This window comes from Myotis brandtii, unplaced genomic scaffold (genome assembly GCF_000412655.1).
Source record: "Myotis brandtii unplaced genomic scaffold, ASM41265v1 scaffold163, whole genome shotgun sequence".
In the NCBI taxonomy this organism is placed as follows: domain Eukaryota; kingdom Metazoa; phylum Chordata; class Mammalia; order Chiroptera; family Vespertilionidae; genus Myotis; species Myotis brandtii.
Genome location: NW_005355962.1, coordinates 207,839 through 226,315, shown reverse-complemented (window position 1 = coordinate 226,315; position 18,477 = coordinate 207,839). Strand labels below are relative to the sequence as shown.

Below are 18,477 nucleotides of genomic sequence, written 5' to 3'. Positions count from 1 at the left end.
AGCCCAGCCTCGCCCTCTTGCAATCTGGGACCCCTCGGGGAATGTTTACCTGCTGGTTTACGGGCTTAAACTGTCAGTCGGACATCCCTCTCACAATCCAGGACACTGCATTCACTAGTGAACATACTTTTCATAAAGGTGAAAGGCATCTTGCTGTTTTATGGCAGGTCCTTTTTTTGGCCCTGATTATAAAAAGTAGTACATAACATGATCCTTCTGAGGCAGTAGTACCATTTTCCCCATCTTATGGGTGGAAAAACTGAAGCAGAGAGAAGTTAAGTAATTGACTTTGTCACACAGTTATAAGTGTCAGAATCAGGGCAGACCACAAAATGTGCAAGCCAGAGTCCATGCGTGTCATCGCTGCATCATTCTGTTTTTTCAGTGTTAGAGTAGCCTTGCCAGGTTTTAATTTTTAAATCTAAGAGACTGTTCCCAATATATACGGTAGGGTCCCTAGGCCTGGACGGCAATCAGGGCCAGTCTGTGGGGTGGCTGGCTGGGCAGTCGGGGTGCCCCTGCTGGCACCCACCTTGGCTGGCCTGGCACCACCTGCTCACTACCCCCCCACCCCCCCGCCAACCGGTCGTTCGTAGATCGTTCTGCTATTCGGTCGATTTGCATATTAGGGTTTTATATAGATAGATTCTGGCATTCCTTCCTCCCAGAGTTTCAATAGCATGATTTGAGGTTAAGGTGGAGTGGGGTGCTATGCGAAGTCCTGTCTCATCTTGAATTTCACAAAGCAGTTAGTTTTGTAGGACCTGCCCAACACAGGCCAGGTAGCCTGAGCAGATGATCAGCATCATTCCACAGACAAGTGCAAAACATGGTTCTGATTCAGGGTTGAGAATAGGTCTGTCAGTCTTGTTTAGTAAATAGGAGGATACCAAAGAAGTTCACCCAGCAACTTCAAAAAACTTCTCCTGTGATAGGCAGCCATAGGTAGCACTTCATTTGCAGTTTGGAATGTTCAAATAAACAGTTGTCAGGATCAGCTCAAATCAGCTGTACAAAAGGTTGGTCTTGCCCAGGGCAGTCCACTTACCCCAGAAATACCATTCAAGGTGTCACTGCTGACCTAATTACCTAGGAAGCACATTCCAGTGGTGTCAACAAGTCCTTTCCTATCAGTAAATGAAGAATGGATAGGTACACTTTTAAACCAGAAGTTTTATCTTAATTTGAACTTACTGGGTTAGATAATGCTGAACATCTCTACATTAGGCTAAGTGTGACTAAGTGAAAATGTTAGTTTCCATATCTGTGAAATGAGGGTTTGGACTATCTCTCTATTCAACTATTACACCTTTTTGTCAGTTCCATGGCTGTAACTTAATGGTTCACCTAAGGACTCTAGTTATCAGGATAGCAAAACTCTTTGCTACTCTGAAATACTGGACTCTTGAATACCAATGCATTGCACTCTGCAAAGTGGTGTTATGTGATCTCAAGAGAAACTGAGGCAAGAATGTGTACATATGATTGCCAAAACATAAATTCTACCGAGATAGCAACTTGAAGCACATAACTTTGTTTATGGATAGCAAATTGTTTTTATGTTACTTACAGTGATATAAGAGTCCCAGAATATTTTATATTAGAGGTGATATCACAAAATTACTTTCAGAAAAGTGAAATTTATCTGTTATTGTATGTTAAAAGTTGACATTTACACAAATGAAGATTTTCTTATTTACTGAATAAAAGGTGAAGTTTGCTTTTTAATTCATAAATTTGTTGGAGGCAGTTTTATTTCCTTATACTAATTTTTTAAGCAATCATTTATTATAGGCATGGTTTGAGCCAGAGAATGAAGGTTGGCGAACTATAGCATGAAACTGAGTAATTGAATTTTTAATTTTATTTAATTTTAATTCACATTTAAAATTAAATAGCCACATGCGCCTAGCGATTACTTTATTGGACAGTGCAGGTCTAGAAATGTGAAGATAAGGGGCACTGTGGTTACAGATAGCTACTTGTTTTATAAGGAATTAGGTGGAATGGGAGCTATGTAATGTTTGTAATCACAATTGATTGTTGTACATCATGTGTACCTATTGGTTTATAATTTTTTCAAAGTTTGCTGCGACTATTTGACATGTACTGTTTTTTTTTTCTCTGCAGTGAGGAGGAGCTCCCATATCATAATGCAGCAGTGGAACGGGTAAGGCCAGCTCTGCATTTACTGACCATTACTGGTGAATTGGGTTTATCAGAGGAATAAAATCTACCACCTTCCTGATTCTGAATGCCATGTTATATAGAAGTGGGGCAGTCATTGTGAAAATTTGACCCTAAGTATATCACTATAAAAAAGTAATTAAACTAATGGTGAAATGATTTCAGGAGATTGCTGGGACTTCTGATAGATATTTGAATAAAGGAAAGGCAACAGTAAAGATTTGCATTCTAGCCGTGGCTGGTTTGGCTCAGTGGATAGAGCATCGGCCTGCGGACTGAAAGGTCCCGGGTTCGATTCCGGTCAAGGGCATGTACCTTGGTTGCGGGCACATCCCCAGTGGGAAGTGTGCAGGAGGCGGATGATCGATGTTTCTCTCTTATCGATGTTTCTAACTCTCTATCTCTCTTCCTTCCTCTCTGTAAAAAATCAATAAAATATATTTAAAAAAAAAAGATTTGCATTCTAGACAGGTAGTTCTCACTCTAGGAGTGCTTCCTAATGCAGAGCCTTTAGAGAACACAGTTGCTTAGGACCCACCTCATTCGTCAAGTCAAACTCTGGGCAGGAGGCTGGCAGGTAATTTATAAAAAGTTTCCCAAGGGATTCTCATGTATTCTGTGACTGAGGGAGCACTATTCTAAAACAGTAGCTCTTTGGAACATCACTGTCCCATGAGGTTTTTTTGTTGTTTAAAAAAAAAAAAAATATATATATATATATTACACACACACACACACACACACACATCGATTTCAGAGAAGGGAGAGGGAGAGAGAGATAGAAACATCAATGATGAAAGAGAATCATTGATCGGCTGCCTCCTGCACACCCCCAGTGGGGTTGAGCCCACAACCCAGACATATGCCCTTGACCAGAATCGAACCTGGGACCCTTCAGATCCCAGGCCGACACTCTGTCCACTGAGCCAAACCGGTTAGGGCTGTCTCATGCAGGACAACTTTCCCACCAATAACAACAAAGTTTGCTGTAGTCAAATAGAGATGTTAGCTTTTTAAGGACTTAGGGAAGTCTTAGATATAGTAAACCGTCACTTTTTTTGGTAGCTCGGGAGTTTCCCCTTTCTTCATTATATTTGGACAGGGAACTGGTTCCATAGCTGAGACCAGGGACTGAATGTTTTAAAGTTGGTCAGAATCTCTCTTCCGTTCTCTGGTGTGTGTGTGTGTGTGTGTGTGTGTGTGTGTGTGTGTGTGTGTTACCAAAAAGTGAATTGTAGAATGAGAAGGAGGCTACTGATTGGGTTTGTTCCTATTTGTTCCTTGTTTGATGAGGAAGGAGGCTGAGTTTCATATAATTGAGGTAAAATTAAAATTGGAATTTGAAAAAATATTTCAGGAAATCTTCTAAAATCAAAAATTTCTGAAAATAAAAACTGTAGCTTAACTTTGAGATGTAGACAAAATTGCCATTTTACATATATATAGAGAGAGTTCCCTATAGGTACTGCATACAGTTGAATTCTCTTGTGACTTCCTGATTCTCTCAGTATCAGACCTTGATGTTTTGGCAAAGGAATTTTTTCTTTTACTTTTATTTAGATTTATTTTATGCTGAATTTACTCCCGGGCCATAAGTTTTTGTGTCTTCAGTTTCTTCTGAGGTATCTTTTTCTTCTGTGCAGCCTCCTCTACTGGTTTAGGAACAGTCTGCTCTTTTTCAGTAAGGATCATCTCAATGTGGCAGGGAGAGCTCACGCATGGGTTAATCCGCCCATGAGCTCTGTAGGTTCTACGCCACATCTTGGGAGCTTTGTTCACCCTAATGTGCTCAATGACCAAAGAGTCTCCATCTAAACCCTTAAGTTCAGCGTTGCTCTCGGCATTTTTAAGCATGTGCAGCAAAAATTCAGCACTCTTTTTGGGCCAACGACCCTGTGTCCAGCCCTACTGTTTTGCCTGGGCACACCTACTAACTCCACCATTGTAACGACGGAATGGCACACACTGCTTCTTTAAAGTGACGTTTTGCCCTAACCGGTTTGGCTCAGTGGATTGAGCGTCGGCCTGCGAACTGAAGGGTCCCAGGTTCAATTCCAGTCAAGGGTACAAATAAATAAATAAATAAATGAATGAATGAATGAATGAATAAATAAATAAATAAATAAATAAAGTGACATTCTTCAGATACTTGGTGGCTTTTTGAATATGCATACCCTTGATGGCCTGGGCAGTTTCACAAGTGTTCTTAAAGTGAATGCGGAGATTTGAACCTCTTGATTGGTGTGATTGATTTTGTGGGGTTTTCTGGGTCTAGTGAATAGCGAACCATTTTCAGAAGTCACCTATGACCGCTTTGGGGAAGAGCAGGAATTTTTTTTTTTTAATAGCTACATTCTTGCAGAGCACTGGACTAGGTATTGCCTAGAATATTTGGATCAAAAAGACATAGTTTCTGCCTTTGAGATGCTCACTGTCTGCCCAGTGACTAGAGGAAGGTCAAGTGAGGCAATATGTGAGAGATTGATTGATTATTGGTGGCTTTCGGTAGCATAGTATTAGTGAAATGAAATGGCTGGTGGTGGGGAAAGCAGATCTGTGGCTAAGGAATGAATGAGAAGGAAGTGATGAATAACAGTGAGCAATTTCTAAATTCTGCCTCTAAGGATTTGTTTCCACTCTCTGCCCTTTCCTCTCGCCTAGTGCCCAGATTACACTAATCCTTTTACCCCAGTGATACCAGCACTGCTTCATTGCCCCTTGCTATACTCATGTCTTCATTTCCCTCTCTTCCCAGCTCAATTCTGTAGTCACTTGCATAAACCTTAACCTCCCTCCCCTCTCTTGCTTCTTCTGGGCTAAACGACAGCCTTAGTTAAAACCAACTTTCTGCTGCTGCAGTGCCTGCACCTGCATGACAAAGTGCAATTAGGGAAAGACAGCTGTGCTGACTGGTTTTACTTTACGTTTATGATCACAAACCTCAGCTGGAGCATTAGCACTGCCTGGAAGTCACGTTGTTCCTCCCTAGTGAATGAATGTCTGCTCTCATTTCAACTATTGGAGCCTTCTCTTCCCCCCCTCAGACCTCCAGTACTCTTCCGTCCTCTCTCAGCTAATGGCCTTGCTGCTTATTTCTGATAAGCAAACAGAAGCAATCAAAAGAGAACTTCCCTGGGCTTCCACAACCACACCTACCCGCCTGTCATCATTTGTGCCTAAAGCTCTAGTTGCTGTGCATGTATATGTTGTTCATTCAGGAACATCATTCCAGGTATTCTTCCCTCTCGCTCCTGAATTCTTTCTTTTCCTGCTTAATTGTTTCCATTAGAGTAAAATCTATTATTACTGCCATTAAAAAATAAACCCACAAAAACACCAATCTTCTTTTGACCCTATTTCCTCCTCCGCTACTGCTCTGATTCCTACAGCATTTTCTGTTGCCCTTACTCTTGAAAGTGGTTTCTATATTCTTCCTTTCCTGCAGTTCTTCCTTGTACCCATTCCAATTAGATTTTAATTCCCACCCCCACCCCATTGCTATGATCAGGGTCTCTAATTACCTCTATACTGTTACATCCATTAGTCAATCCCTAGACTTCCTCTTGACCTAGCTGCAGCATTTGACATGGTTGGTTACTATCTATTCTGATGTACTCTCTTTGCTTAGACTTCAGAACTCACATATTCTTCTTTCCTCACTGACTGCTCTTTCTCAATTTGCTCTGCTTGCTTTTCCTCTCCTCCTTGATCTATACTTCAGGGTGCCTCCTGGCTCAGCCTTGAACTTCTTTTTCCTATCTGTGTTTCTTCTATGGTAATCTCATCTAGCTTTTGGTTTTAAATGCCAACGGTATGTTGATGATTGGCTCCCTCAATTCCAGACTTGTATATTTTTGTATATACATTTCAGTGTCTAGACCAGGGGTGGGCAAACTTTTTGACTCGAGGGCCACAATGGGTTCTTAAACTGGACCGGAGGGCCGGAACAAAAGCATGGATGGAGTGTTTGTGTGAACTAATATAAATTCAAAGTAAACATCATTACATAAAAGGGTACGGTCTTTTTTGTTTTTAGTTTTATTCATTTCAAACGGGCCGGATCCGGCCCGCGGGCCGTAGTTTGCCCACGGCTGGTCTAGACTTAGATGTCTGACTGACTATATACATTTAGGTATCTGATAAATGTTCAAACTGGGGTTTCTGTTATTCTCTTCAAAGTCTTTCTATTAATAAACTCTATCTCAGTAAATGGGAACTCCATTCTTCTAGTTGTTCAGTGTAAAAATTTCTGAGTTAGCTTTGGCTTTTTCTTACCTCTCTTTTCATCTCTTAGCCTTCAAAATGTATTCAGAATCTGATCACCAGCTCCACTTCTGCCCCCTGGTCCACTGCAGCATCTCTTCTGGAGCTTCTAACTTCCTACTTCTGCCACCTTTCCCCTTCCCCCCGCAGAGTCTACCTGTTCACCAGAAAGCCAGAATGAGCCTGTTAAAATAAGTAGGATCATGTCATTCTCTAATTGAAACACAGGAAGAGGGACAGTCATTATAATGGCCTGCAAAGCCCTGTATGCCCTGGTTTGTGTGAAGTCTCTCATTTCCTACTGCCTTCCCTTGTTCACTCACTGGCCTCCTTAGTGCTTCCTGAGCATGCCCAACACATTCCTTCTATCAGGCCTTCTGCACTGGCTGCTTCCTTTCTCAGGATGCTCTTCCCCCTGATAGTGACAAGTCTCGGTCCCTCATTACTTTAGGTCTCAAATGTCACCTTCAGAAAAATTCCTTCCCTGGCCATTATTTCTAAAATTGGGAACTGTCCCCCACAATACTAATTATTCTCTTCTCTCCTTTATTTTTCTCTTTAGCACTTATTATTTCAAAATAAATATTTTACTTTTTTTTATTTATAAGTTTCCTCACTAGGATGTAATATGAGGTGTTTTTTTTTTTTAACCTCTTTGTTCATTGCTGTATCCCCAGAACCTAGAGTAGTGCACATAGTATGTTAGTATGTGTTGCAGTAAGTAGTGGCTGAGTGAATGACCAGATGAATGGTAAAACTGCTTTACAACTAAATATGTTGATTTAAAGACTGCCAAGATTGTCCCTTCGAATGTTAAATACCCTTTGTGTGAGAAATCATGGAGAGAAGAGTTGGAAGGTATCTTGTAACAAAATATACCTGTATTTTGCAAAAGAGAAACCTGGCAACTCAATATTGACTTCTCTCTGCAATGCCTACCCCCTCTCCTTTTAAAAATAATTTTCTGGTCCAGAAAGTCCAAAAGTCTTGGATCCAGTGATTTAGATTTCAGAAATGTGACAGTAAAAAAAAGAAGAAATATAAGACAAAAGCTGTATTTTAGAGGATGCATACTTTAGGTGGGCTTTAAAAAAATATTACTTTTAAATTAAAATTTTTTTAGTGTTGACATTGTAGGAGTCCCTTTTAAAATATATTTGCCTGCACAATGCAGTCAAGGTTGTAATTAATTGGTTGTTTAATTTCAAGAGTTTAATATAATAGGAAATCACCAAAAAATGACCTATGCACTCCTTAATAATTTAACAAAGATGTAATTTTATATTCGTTTGTCAGTCTTATATTGAGAGAGGGGCAGAATTCTGAGACTGCTGATTGAGATTCCATTGTGCCTTTCATATATAAACTGCTCTCATATTGCATGACCTGCCTTTTACCATTTTGGGGGAACTTTAGACATGGGCAGAGCAATATAAGGCTACAGACTTTTTAGTTTATCAGGATTTCCTCCAATTTTTCTGTTCTAACTTCAGTTTATATATTCTTCAGTAACTGCCCAGTCCTGATGGCCAAGCTCTGCCATTTCGAAGAAACTAAAAGAAAATTTTACATGTATGACTTTGTTGAATAAAATCAATGGAAATGATAGCCTTGCTGACATCTACTAGTAAGGTGTTTATTAATCACTAGAAAGCATACACTTAAAGCAAACACTTATTGTCTCTTGGGAAGCTCTTACACTAACACATAGTCAAGTAATCATGGCTTTAATTTCAAGTTTGCCAATACAGTATTTTACGGAAGGCAGTTCTCTGTTTAAAATAAGGATATTTTGTATAAGATAAGGATAGCCCCCCCATACAAGGATTAGTGTTGATATTTACAAAGTGCTTTGGATTCCTTCAAATAGGCAATTAAACAAATAAACAAACACACTTATTGTGTTTATTCTACAGAGAACAATATTAATAATGAGTTACATTGTTTCTTTGAGCTTATTGATGTTTTTAATAAGGAGAAAGGATATGTAAAACTATGCATCTTTGTGGATTCATCTATTCCTTTATGTAGTGCAATATTTTGCATGGCTTACAAAATATGGGAATCTATTCATATCTTTTGAAACTATATTTTAATTTTATGTGGTTTGAAATCTTAAAATACATGACTGATAGATTTCTCAATGTTATTCTGTCAAAACACACAGCTTTCCTTCTTCTTGTCCTCTCCTGACCTCTGCTGGTGAGGTGTAGGTGTTCGTGTCTCTGTTCAACTTGATCCTGTCAGCCATCCTAATGCAGGAGAGACAAAAAAATATCTGAAGACATAAATTTCATTAAAGTCCTAAGATTTCTTATTCTAGAAGAGAAGGCTATTTAATATCCATTCATGCATTCTGTGTATGTTTAGCCTTTACTATCTGGATTATTAATCATGTTAATAGTGGGAGGAGCCTTGGACCAGATAGAAGGGAAGCTAATACTTATGTGGGTGATCAGCAGTTGTTAAGTGCTTACTGGTCCTGCATATGGTTAAAAATATATAGAGGTTGAGAGGTAACAAACAAGATGCTGGTCCAGTTTTAGTCTTTATACCCTCCTTGCGCAAATAGGAGAGGGGCAGTTGTGACTCATAGGGGACGGCAATTTAAGATAATTGAATGTACACTTCAAATGTAAGTTTAGTCCTTTGCTGCTAACAACCCTTGGGGGGTGGGAGTATACAACAATGTACCATTTTTGTAGTCAGTGGAATTAATGGAAAGATATAGAGAACGTAGGATGGAGACTAAGACCTCGGCATAATTTTCCTTTTGATACATGTTGTCATATCCTTAGGGGAGTAGAAGTTTCTTATACCCAGGTCTCCTATATGATTTTAAAAATTGCAGTGATGAGCATGTCTAGTACCCAGGTCTTAATTTTTGAGTATCATTTCCCATTAAAAAGAACCACTGTTTCTTAAAGAAATAGCTGTTGAAAGTCTAGGTAGAAAGCGTATAAAGTGAGCCTGAATTATTTTGTGCCAGATAGGGTATGTCTAAAGGATCCACTTGAAGGGAGAAATCTCCAAATAAGAGGGGTCAGCTAAATTTGGGACAATCTGAACTTCAAAAAGAATAATGATAGTAGATTACAATACATTGGTAAAATAGCCCTTTGAATCATAGTGATATTAAAAAATATGGAGGAGCTAGGAAGGAAATCCTCTTTAATAAAAAAATGTCAGTTAGTCATATAGAAGGAATCATAGAATTAGAAAAAACAAACAAACATCATTTACCACTATCAGAATCAGAATTGATTCAGACAGGGATTATCAGTGTATGGTAAGACCACTGAGAAGAGCTGTTAAGGAACAGATTATCCAATTAATATCATTATGTGTTAATGACAAATAGTTCAAGATGCCAAATCATAAAAGTAGCAAGAAGGTGAGTTGGGGCCATATTGTGAAGACCCATCCATGTGGAACATTTTTGTAGATGATTAATGGGTAGCCAATGATGGATTTTAAACTGGGACAGGTTTTAAAAATTGTGGTGGCAGTGTAGAGGCTTTTTTGAAGACCATCAGGGTTACGGGTAAGGAGTTAATGCTTTCATCTAGGAATTGGGATCACCTGAATTAGGGCAGAGGACAAGATGGAAACATGAGACATGGATGGGACCAGCAGAGTGTAGTTTGGATGTGGGAAGGAAGGTAAAATGAAGATTGAGAACAACTTAAGGTTCTAGTTTGTTTGACTTAGTGAGTAGTGATGCTGTTAATTTATGATAGGAAAGAGGAGAGTTATAGCATGGTGAAGGAAATGGTTTTGGATATGTTGAATTTCAAGTATTTGCTGAACTTGTAGGTTGAAATTTTAGCTTGCTGTTATGTTCTAGTTTGTGTTGGTGTTAATCTAGTTCATGGCAAGATGCTGTTCCTCAGCCTGTTTTTCTAGAGCACTTGAGTTCACATTTGTCACATGGTTTTCAATTAATTCTGGAATAGTCAGCTGTAGCATGTTTGGTGATAAAGTATATTTTATCCATAAATTATAGATTCATGAGTTGGGGTCAGGGAAAGACATTCACATGCATTCAAGTCTGGTATAGCTGAACTGACGGTATCATGGACTTAACATTTAAACCAGATTCAACTACTGATATATAATTTTAAAAATCCTATAGCGTGGGAGCTTTTTTCAAGGTGTATTATTTTTGTTTTTTGCTGCAGGGGAAAGAAAATCATGCTTCATGATTCTTAAAAGTCGTGTGTGTGTGTGTGTGTGTGTGTGTGTGTGTGTTGTCTTTGCATGTGAGAATTTATAGCATTTAAAATTATATATATATCATTAGAATACCAAAGAGTGCCATTACAAAAAGAGTACTTCTTAAAGTGATTAATTGATAATTCATAGTCATAAAAATGAAAGATAGCAAGAGACAGGCTAGATCTCAGCAGGGTTGTTCCTGGCAAAGTGTGTTATTATACTCTTGGGTTGGCTTGAATTATGTGGTGCTTTCCTGTTGGTGGAGAAGAAGACATGCTTTGAATAAGTCAGGAAAGGAAGTGCAAAAAAACCCCAAATGGCAGCTTAGATCAATCTTAATTTTTCATAGCTTCGCCTTCTCTAAAGTCACATTGAGCAGAAACATTAATTAGATTTCAGTGCCCCACTGAGTTTTAAAATTAAACATATTTCTAGAACCATCTGCAACATTTTATCACTAATAATATAATGAAGGATATGCTTAGTCTTTTGAAAAATGGAATTTATAACAATACATTTTGCTCACAAGTGATCATCTTTTATTATGAAAAACCCATCAAAATTTTTATAAAGAGTTAAGAAGTAATTAAAGAGTTTTAATAATATGCCTAAAAGTAAAATTCTAGAAAATATTCTTATTGGTGAGACTCTTTTTCTAAATTCAGGGTGGATTTTGGTGAAGCATATATTAAGTATATGGTGCACTGTTCTTCTTTGGGATTTTATGCCCATTTTAAGTCTGAAAATATTGATGGTGGGCATGTGCCACCTGCCCGTTTGAGGCTGGAATATAGACAGTCAGTAGGAGCTATTGCCTTCATCCAGGAGTGCCATTGCCTGAGCTAGAGCAGGGCCATGTTGGAAGCAAGAAATAGATGTGGAGCTAAAAGTGCAGGTCCTGCAGCCAGACTGTCCAAACTCAAACCCCCTTCAAACTTGAACTTACTAGATGGGGGAATTTGGACAGTAACTTAACCCTTTTGTGCTTCTGTTTCCTTATCTGTACAATGGGCATGGCTATGTTTACCTCATAGTGTTGTAGTAAGCATACGTTTTGAGCATCAAAATGTATCCTTAGAATAATTTTCTTTCCTGTGAATCTTTCATTTCCATTGCTTTTTATTCTTATGCTTATTATACTTACAGAGGCCTGCAAAAAAGAAAATGTAGGGATTGAGAAAAATGAACAAAATAGCAGAATCTCAGCTAACTTATAAGAGAAAATTATGCTGGGTGTTGCTCTCATGAAAATGGAATAATTAAGTGCCTACCCTGTGCCTAGCATTGATCTGGGCAGTGGGGAAACAGCAAACATCCCAGCAACTTTCCCAGGGAAGAGCGTGGGTTAGGTGTGCAGGCGTCCTGGTACTGACCCCTAAAAGGAGGCAGACTTGTTCACCTGGTCATAGGCTAAGGTCACCACAGACTTCTTGGCTTAGGAGGGTGTTTTTTCTTGCCTGGAAGATTGGAGAACAAATATGCTTTCTGAGAGTTGTTGGCTTATAAGAATAGGGACTGAGGGCTGTACGCCCAGTTCTTTTTCTAAATTTACTAACCACATAGTCACTCTACCACCTTAGGAGCGAGTAGGAGATTGGACAGCAGGCCCAGTTCCTTAGGAAAACAATATCCCTCTCCTGGCAAAGACGTGAGGAAGAAGCACTTTCTGTGCCACCTTCCCCATTCCCCAGCTTTGCTCCAGGTCCCTATTTAGTGTGACCTACAAGACTATGTTTCCATTCAGCCTCATCTAATGCTGATTATCCCAGAACTCCATCCACTCATGCTTCTTAGAGTATTCTTCCTCACATTGAACTTGATGAAAATCCTGATAATCCTTCCATACCTTATGAAAGGCTCATCTTCTGCCATCCATGGGGCGGGTTTGACCTCTCCCTCCACCATGACCTTACTCTTACCCTTCGGGACACTGTGTAACAGCACCTGTCACAGCATGTTTCCATATCAGTCACCCTGAGCAAATGGCGAACTTTATTTTTCAGTAGCAAGTGGTACTTACTTTTGTATAATTTTTCAGTACCATAGTGATAATTAAATATTAATCACACCATGAATGAATAAATATCCAATTCCTTAAAAAAGCAATTCTGTCACTGAAAATATTACAAAGCTAGAACTCAGTAAAATGTGTGGGGTGGGGAAAGGGAAGAAAATGAGATTTTGAAGTTTTGTTTTTGTTGTTAAAAGATAGTTCAAAATATTTTTAAATTTCCTTTTGGTTTAAATTTGTATAATAGAGTATGTTGGAAAATTTCAATAATTCCCTTCTCTTTACCTATCCCAGTGAAGTACCTCCTGTGTAGCTTTAATTTTCGCTATGGAATTCCATTGGTACAACTGTGAAATTATTAATACAACTTAATAATAGAATACTTGCTATTTAATATAGCATAACTCTTTCAGCAGTTCTTTTTTAGCAGCATTTTCTTAGACATTGTTTTGAAATTTGTAAGTAAAGAAGCCTTGAACAAATAGTAACAATAAATTTCAATTTTGTTTTAGCAAAAGCACCTGGAAATTGAAAGAACTGCTAAGTGGTTGAAAATGCTAAAAGGATGGGAAAAATACAAGAACACTGAAAAGGTAATTAAAAATAATGTTATTTCTTGGTGAAACTATACAAGTTCAATGTGGATTTTCCCAGTAAAAGTTTCTATTTATTTATAAGACTATTGCATTCATATTCTTTTTAAAAATATATATATATTTTATTGACTTTTTACAGAGAGGGAGAGGGATAGAGAGTTAGAAACATTGATGAGAGAGAAACATCGACCAGCTGCCTCCTGCACACCCCCTACCGGGGATGTGCCCACAACCAAGGTACATGCCCTTGACCAGAATCAAACCTGGGACCCTTGAGTCCCCAGGCTGACGCTCTATCCACTGGGCCAAACCAGTTAGGGCTACATTCATATTCTAAAAAACTTTTTTAGTTTAATTGAATTTAGTGGAATGCCTCAAAATAGGATTCTTTTTTTTTTTTTTTCATTTTAAGTTTCTGTTTAATTGCCGGAAGCCAGTCCATCCTTGCTGCTTGACACGGTCGCTGCAGGGAAGAAACATCTGCACAGCATATGTTTCAAGGGACCTGGCATATATGGCATACTGTTCTTAATATGTTTGCTCACCTTCTTGGCGCTATGTGTTTTAACCAAGGTCACCTCTCCGAGAAAGGTTGTTTCCCCAGGTAGGGATTTTTCCCTGAAGTTAGGGAGGGAATAAAACCCCTTAACTAAATGCCAGGCGGGTAGTTAATCACTTTTACTAAGAACAATCACCCTTAAGCTACATAATCTTTACTCCCTGGAATGGAGATAAGAAACGCCCTAACCTTTGGAATAGAAATTGACAGGATTAAAATCAACTGGTATAAATACAGATGTAACAAGACAATAAAAGGCAGAACTTAGCTGGAGATCCTGGCTAGAGATCCTGGCTAGGCTGCTGATCAACTGAACGCTGTCTCCCTCCACACCTTTGGGAACCCCTGGACCTGCTGGGGCTGGACCTCAACATTTAATAATAACATAAAGTTACAAGACAGATCACAAAATGAAAAAAAATATTTTCAAACATACGAATTATCATGAATTAGTATATATGCATATGTACGTATGATATATATGTACGTCTATCATATATATTATATATGTGTGTATCTCCTATAACTCACTTATTTTTATTTATTTTTTAATATTTCAAGAAAGACGATCTTAAATATAATAATGTCACATGCAATAAACCTTAATTTCTCAAGAAAAACGATTTTAAATATAATGTTACATGCAATAAACACCAATTATTCAAGAAAAACGATTGGAATATAATAATACTAGAGGCCCGGTGCACGAAAATTTGTGCACTGGGGGGGCGAGTCCTTCAACCCGGCCTGCCCCCTCTCACGGTTCAGGAGCCCTCAGGCACTGCCCCCATCACCCTGCTGCTGCCACTGCCGGCCACTGCAGCTGCCGGCCCTCGGCCCTTGCTTCTTAGCGCTGGCAGCGCCCCCTGCCCACTGGTGGGTAGGGGGCGATCTGGGGCCAGGCCAGCTCGGGGAGGGGCTGTGGGAGGTTGATGCAGAGCAGGTTGCACCCTGTCCAGCCTCTGCGGAGGTGGGGAGCCTGGACCAGGCAGCACTGCGGCCTGTCTTGCACCACCTTTGCAGAAGGGGGCGCGGTGCCGCCTTCTTGCTGCCTATGCAAAAGGGGCCTCGGTGCTGGACCGGCCCGGTCCTAGGCCCTCACAGCCACTGTGGCTTTGTCCAGATGGACATTCGGAAGATGTCCGCTCTAATTAACTTATTACCCTTTTATTAGTATAGATTACATGCAATACAAAATAGGATTCTTTGTGTTTTAACAGAGTGCCCAATTCAGATTGTTTTCACAGTTAAGAGGATGTGTTGGGTAGTTCAGAAGTAGGCTGGGTTTCAGGAGTGATTTAATCCAGCTGCTCAGTTACATTGCCCGTGACTTAATTTCTTTCCACTTCTCTTCTGCCTTCGGCAGTGTCAGCTTCACCATGAGGTTGGCTTCCCTTTGGGATCACAATTATTGCAGTAGTTTCAGGCTTCATATCCACATGTCCCACTGCTCAGAGAGGACTGGCTTCTGACCTCTTTCCTGAAACAGGAACAGTCTCTTTCTAGAAGCTTCTAGCAAACGTCCCCTTTAATCTTTTTGCCCTGCATTGAGTTTGTGCTCAGTTTTAAACCAATTAAAAAAAAATACACATCTATTAATATCACCACCAACCTGGAAGTTTTTAAATATTAGTGAATTGTGAAGTTTATGGGGTGGAAATTTTCTAAAATTCTAATTTTGCTTGAAAGGTCAAATGCTATCAGTGGTACCAAATACTATCAGATATTTTCCTTAAAGTGATAGGCTTCATTTATTTTTTATTATTATTATTTTTTAAAAATATATTTTATTGATTTTTTACAGAGAGGAAGGGAGAGGGATAGAGAGTTAGAAACATCGATGAGATAAACATCGATCAGCTGCCTCCTGCACACCTCCCACTGGGGATGTGTCCGCAACCAAGGTACATGCCCTTGACCAGAATCGAACCTGGGACCTTTCAGTCCACAGGCCGACACTCTACCTACTGAGCCAAACCAGTTAGGGCAGGCTTCATTTATTTTTGAGAAAATGTTAAATACCCAAATCTGAATAACTATAGTTGGATTACTCAGTAGTTTTTTTCAAGTAATAAGATAATTCATGAAAAAAGCAGTTGAATCAGGTCATGATTCAAACAATTTTGTAAGTGCTTTTTCTTGAGGCCATCATTGTACTACTTGGATGTGCAGAAAAGTTCTCAATGTGTACCTCCCATGCCATCGCTCAGAATATTAATAAGATATGTATTCAAGAGTTGAGATTTCATGAAATTAATAATTTCTACAGCTTCATGTAAAGTAAAACAGACTTGTGTTAAAAACTGTGAGTGGAGAATATAGTGACCACTAGCGTAGTGCTGCTACTGCGCCATTTGTGTGAAGGTGCCAGTAGTTTTATGACCATTGCTTTTCTGCTACTGTGCAAAAGGCAGTATAGTGAAAAAGGCAACTGACATTTTAGTATTATTAGGAGAACAGCTTTGACCTCATGGACCGTGCTTTGAGAACAGCTAACATTTGCATTGATTTCCTCATAGTAAAATGGAGATAATCATGCCCATTGCAAAGAGATGAAAAGCGAGCAATTAATGCACATATAGCACTTAGTACACACCTTGCAGAGTGTAAGTATTCAGCAAATATTCGTTACTGATGTTAGTTTTTTGAAGGGAGTTTGGACAAAAAAAGAAATCTTCATACTCTTACAGGAAAATACAACTGAATTAACTATTAGGATTTCTATTTCCTCACACTTTTTTTTCTGCGTTATTTATTTATTTATTTATTTGCATAGATACAAATTGTATGTCAGCATTTGTTAATAAGAATTCCAGGGAAAGAAATCAGTCTCTTAGATTCTAATGAATATTACATAGAAACAGTATTGCCTAATGGTTAGTAATAGACTCTGAAGCCAGGCCATCCTGGGTTCAAATCCCAGCTCCACCACTTTACTAGCTGTGTGACCTGGGGGAAGATATTTTACCTTTTTCTGACTTAGTTTGCTCATCTGCAAAATGGAGATAATAATAAGAATTTATCTCTGAGTTGTTTTGAGGATTAAATGTTAATTCCTATAAAGCACCCTTAGTACAGAGTCAGTAAGTGTTACTTATTAGTGCATGAAAAAAGGCTCTATAGCTAAATAAAGTAGAGAAAATCAGAGCGAAACATAGTTAAACAGTGTTTCTTTACTACAGGACTTTTGAGAGTCTTTAAAACTATAACATGTTGTGGGAATTTTTAAGAGGGAACTTAAATTGTACGAAACTTATTTAACCATGGAAATCTTTTTGTCCTGGGGTATATCACAATGCCCATGTCACTTTTTTTTTTTAGCATCTTAAGTATTCTTATTTAAAGTTTAGACTCTTATTATATTTTCATCAGCAGTGAGTACCTTGCTGATTTTATTATCTGTGTGTTTTAGCATTATGTTGGAAGTCACAATGTTTTTAAGAGGACCAGTTCAAAGTAGAACATTAGTTACAATGCCTGTGCTCTTGTTTAACATTTTGCTGAATCTCTCAGATTGGCCCAAAGTTGACAATTATACTTTACCTTTTGTCTTTGTGGAAAGATTGCTCAAGTGTTTAAATTTTGGTGCATTGTACCTATGCTTTAATCTCACATTCAGCCTAATAAAATATTTGTAGAGTTGTAGGGCTTTCTTTTCTTGCCTAGTATATAGTATCTACACTAATAAAAGAGAAACATGGTAATTGGCGTACGACCGCTACCCTTCCCATTGGCTAATCAGGGAGATATGCAAATTAACTGTCAGCCAAGATGGCGGCCGGCAGCCAGGCAGCTGATGCGAACAGGGAGGCTTGCTTCCTTCAGTGACAGAGGACTCCAACGTTCCCCGCCTGCCTTGCCGGCCTCTGAGCTTCAGTTGGAAACATTGTAACATTTATAGAAGATAAACAAAACCCCAGAAACCTCCTGTCAGTCAGCCGGGATCTCAGAGCTGGAGTCGCAACATTGTTTCGAATACAGAAAACAAAGGCCAGAAACCTGCTTTCAGCAGCCGAGCCTCAGAGAGAAAGCTGGCTCTCAGCTCCAGTGACAGGCATAGAAGGTAAATAAATGCCAGAATAAAAAAAAAAAGAAAAAAAGGAGAGGTTTGGAGCTTCAGTCGCCCGCCAGCCTGAAAACGGCCCTCAGCCCCTCACCCAGACTGGCCAGGCACCCCAGTGGGGACCCCCACCCTGAAGCAACAAGATGGCGGCTAATTTGCATACTGAAGGCAGGCGGCAGCAGGCAAGGCTGTTTGCAGTCTGGGACCCGGATCTGTGACCCTGCCAGGTGGGATCAGCGGAGCCACGAGGCCTCCCGGCACCGGGATCAGCGTGACAGGGGGCAGCGCCCAAACCCCCTGATTGCCCTGCGGCTCTGTGTGTGACAGGGGGCAGCGCCCCAAACCCCTGATCGACCCTGCTCTGTGTGTGACAGGGTACGGAGCCCCAACCCCCCTGATGGGCCCTGCTCTGTGCGTGACAGGGGGTGGCGCCTCAACCTCCCCATCGACCCTGCTCTGTGCGTGACTGGGGGCGGTGCCCCAACCCCCCAATCGACCATACCCTGAGCGTGACTAGGGGTGGCATCACAACCTCCCGATCCGCCCTGCGCTGTGCATGACAAGGGGCGGCGCCCCAACT

At 39.8% G+C, this 18,477-nt stretch overlaps 1 protein-coding gene and 1 pseudogene across 3 annotated transcripts in view; one reads left to right on the top strand and one right to left on the bottom strand.

Moving 5' to 3' along the window:
- Positions 1-18,477, top strand: part of USP6NL (USP6 N-terminal like) — a 177,709-nt gene that overhangs the window by 109,655 nt on the left and 49,577 nt on the right. For all 3 annotated transcript variants that reach the window (XM_005862286.2, XM_005862284.2, XM_005862285.2), the window contains 2 exons: positions 2,131-2,170; positions 13,192-13,272. In XM_005862286.2, the coding sequence (XP_005862348.1) occupies positions 2,131-2,170; positions 13,192-13,272 (121 nt within the window). The remainder of the gene's footprint in view (positions 1-2,130; positions 2,171-13,191; positions 13,273-18,477) is intronic.
- LOC106725421 lies at positions 3,731-8,701 on the bottom strand (annotated as a pseudogene).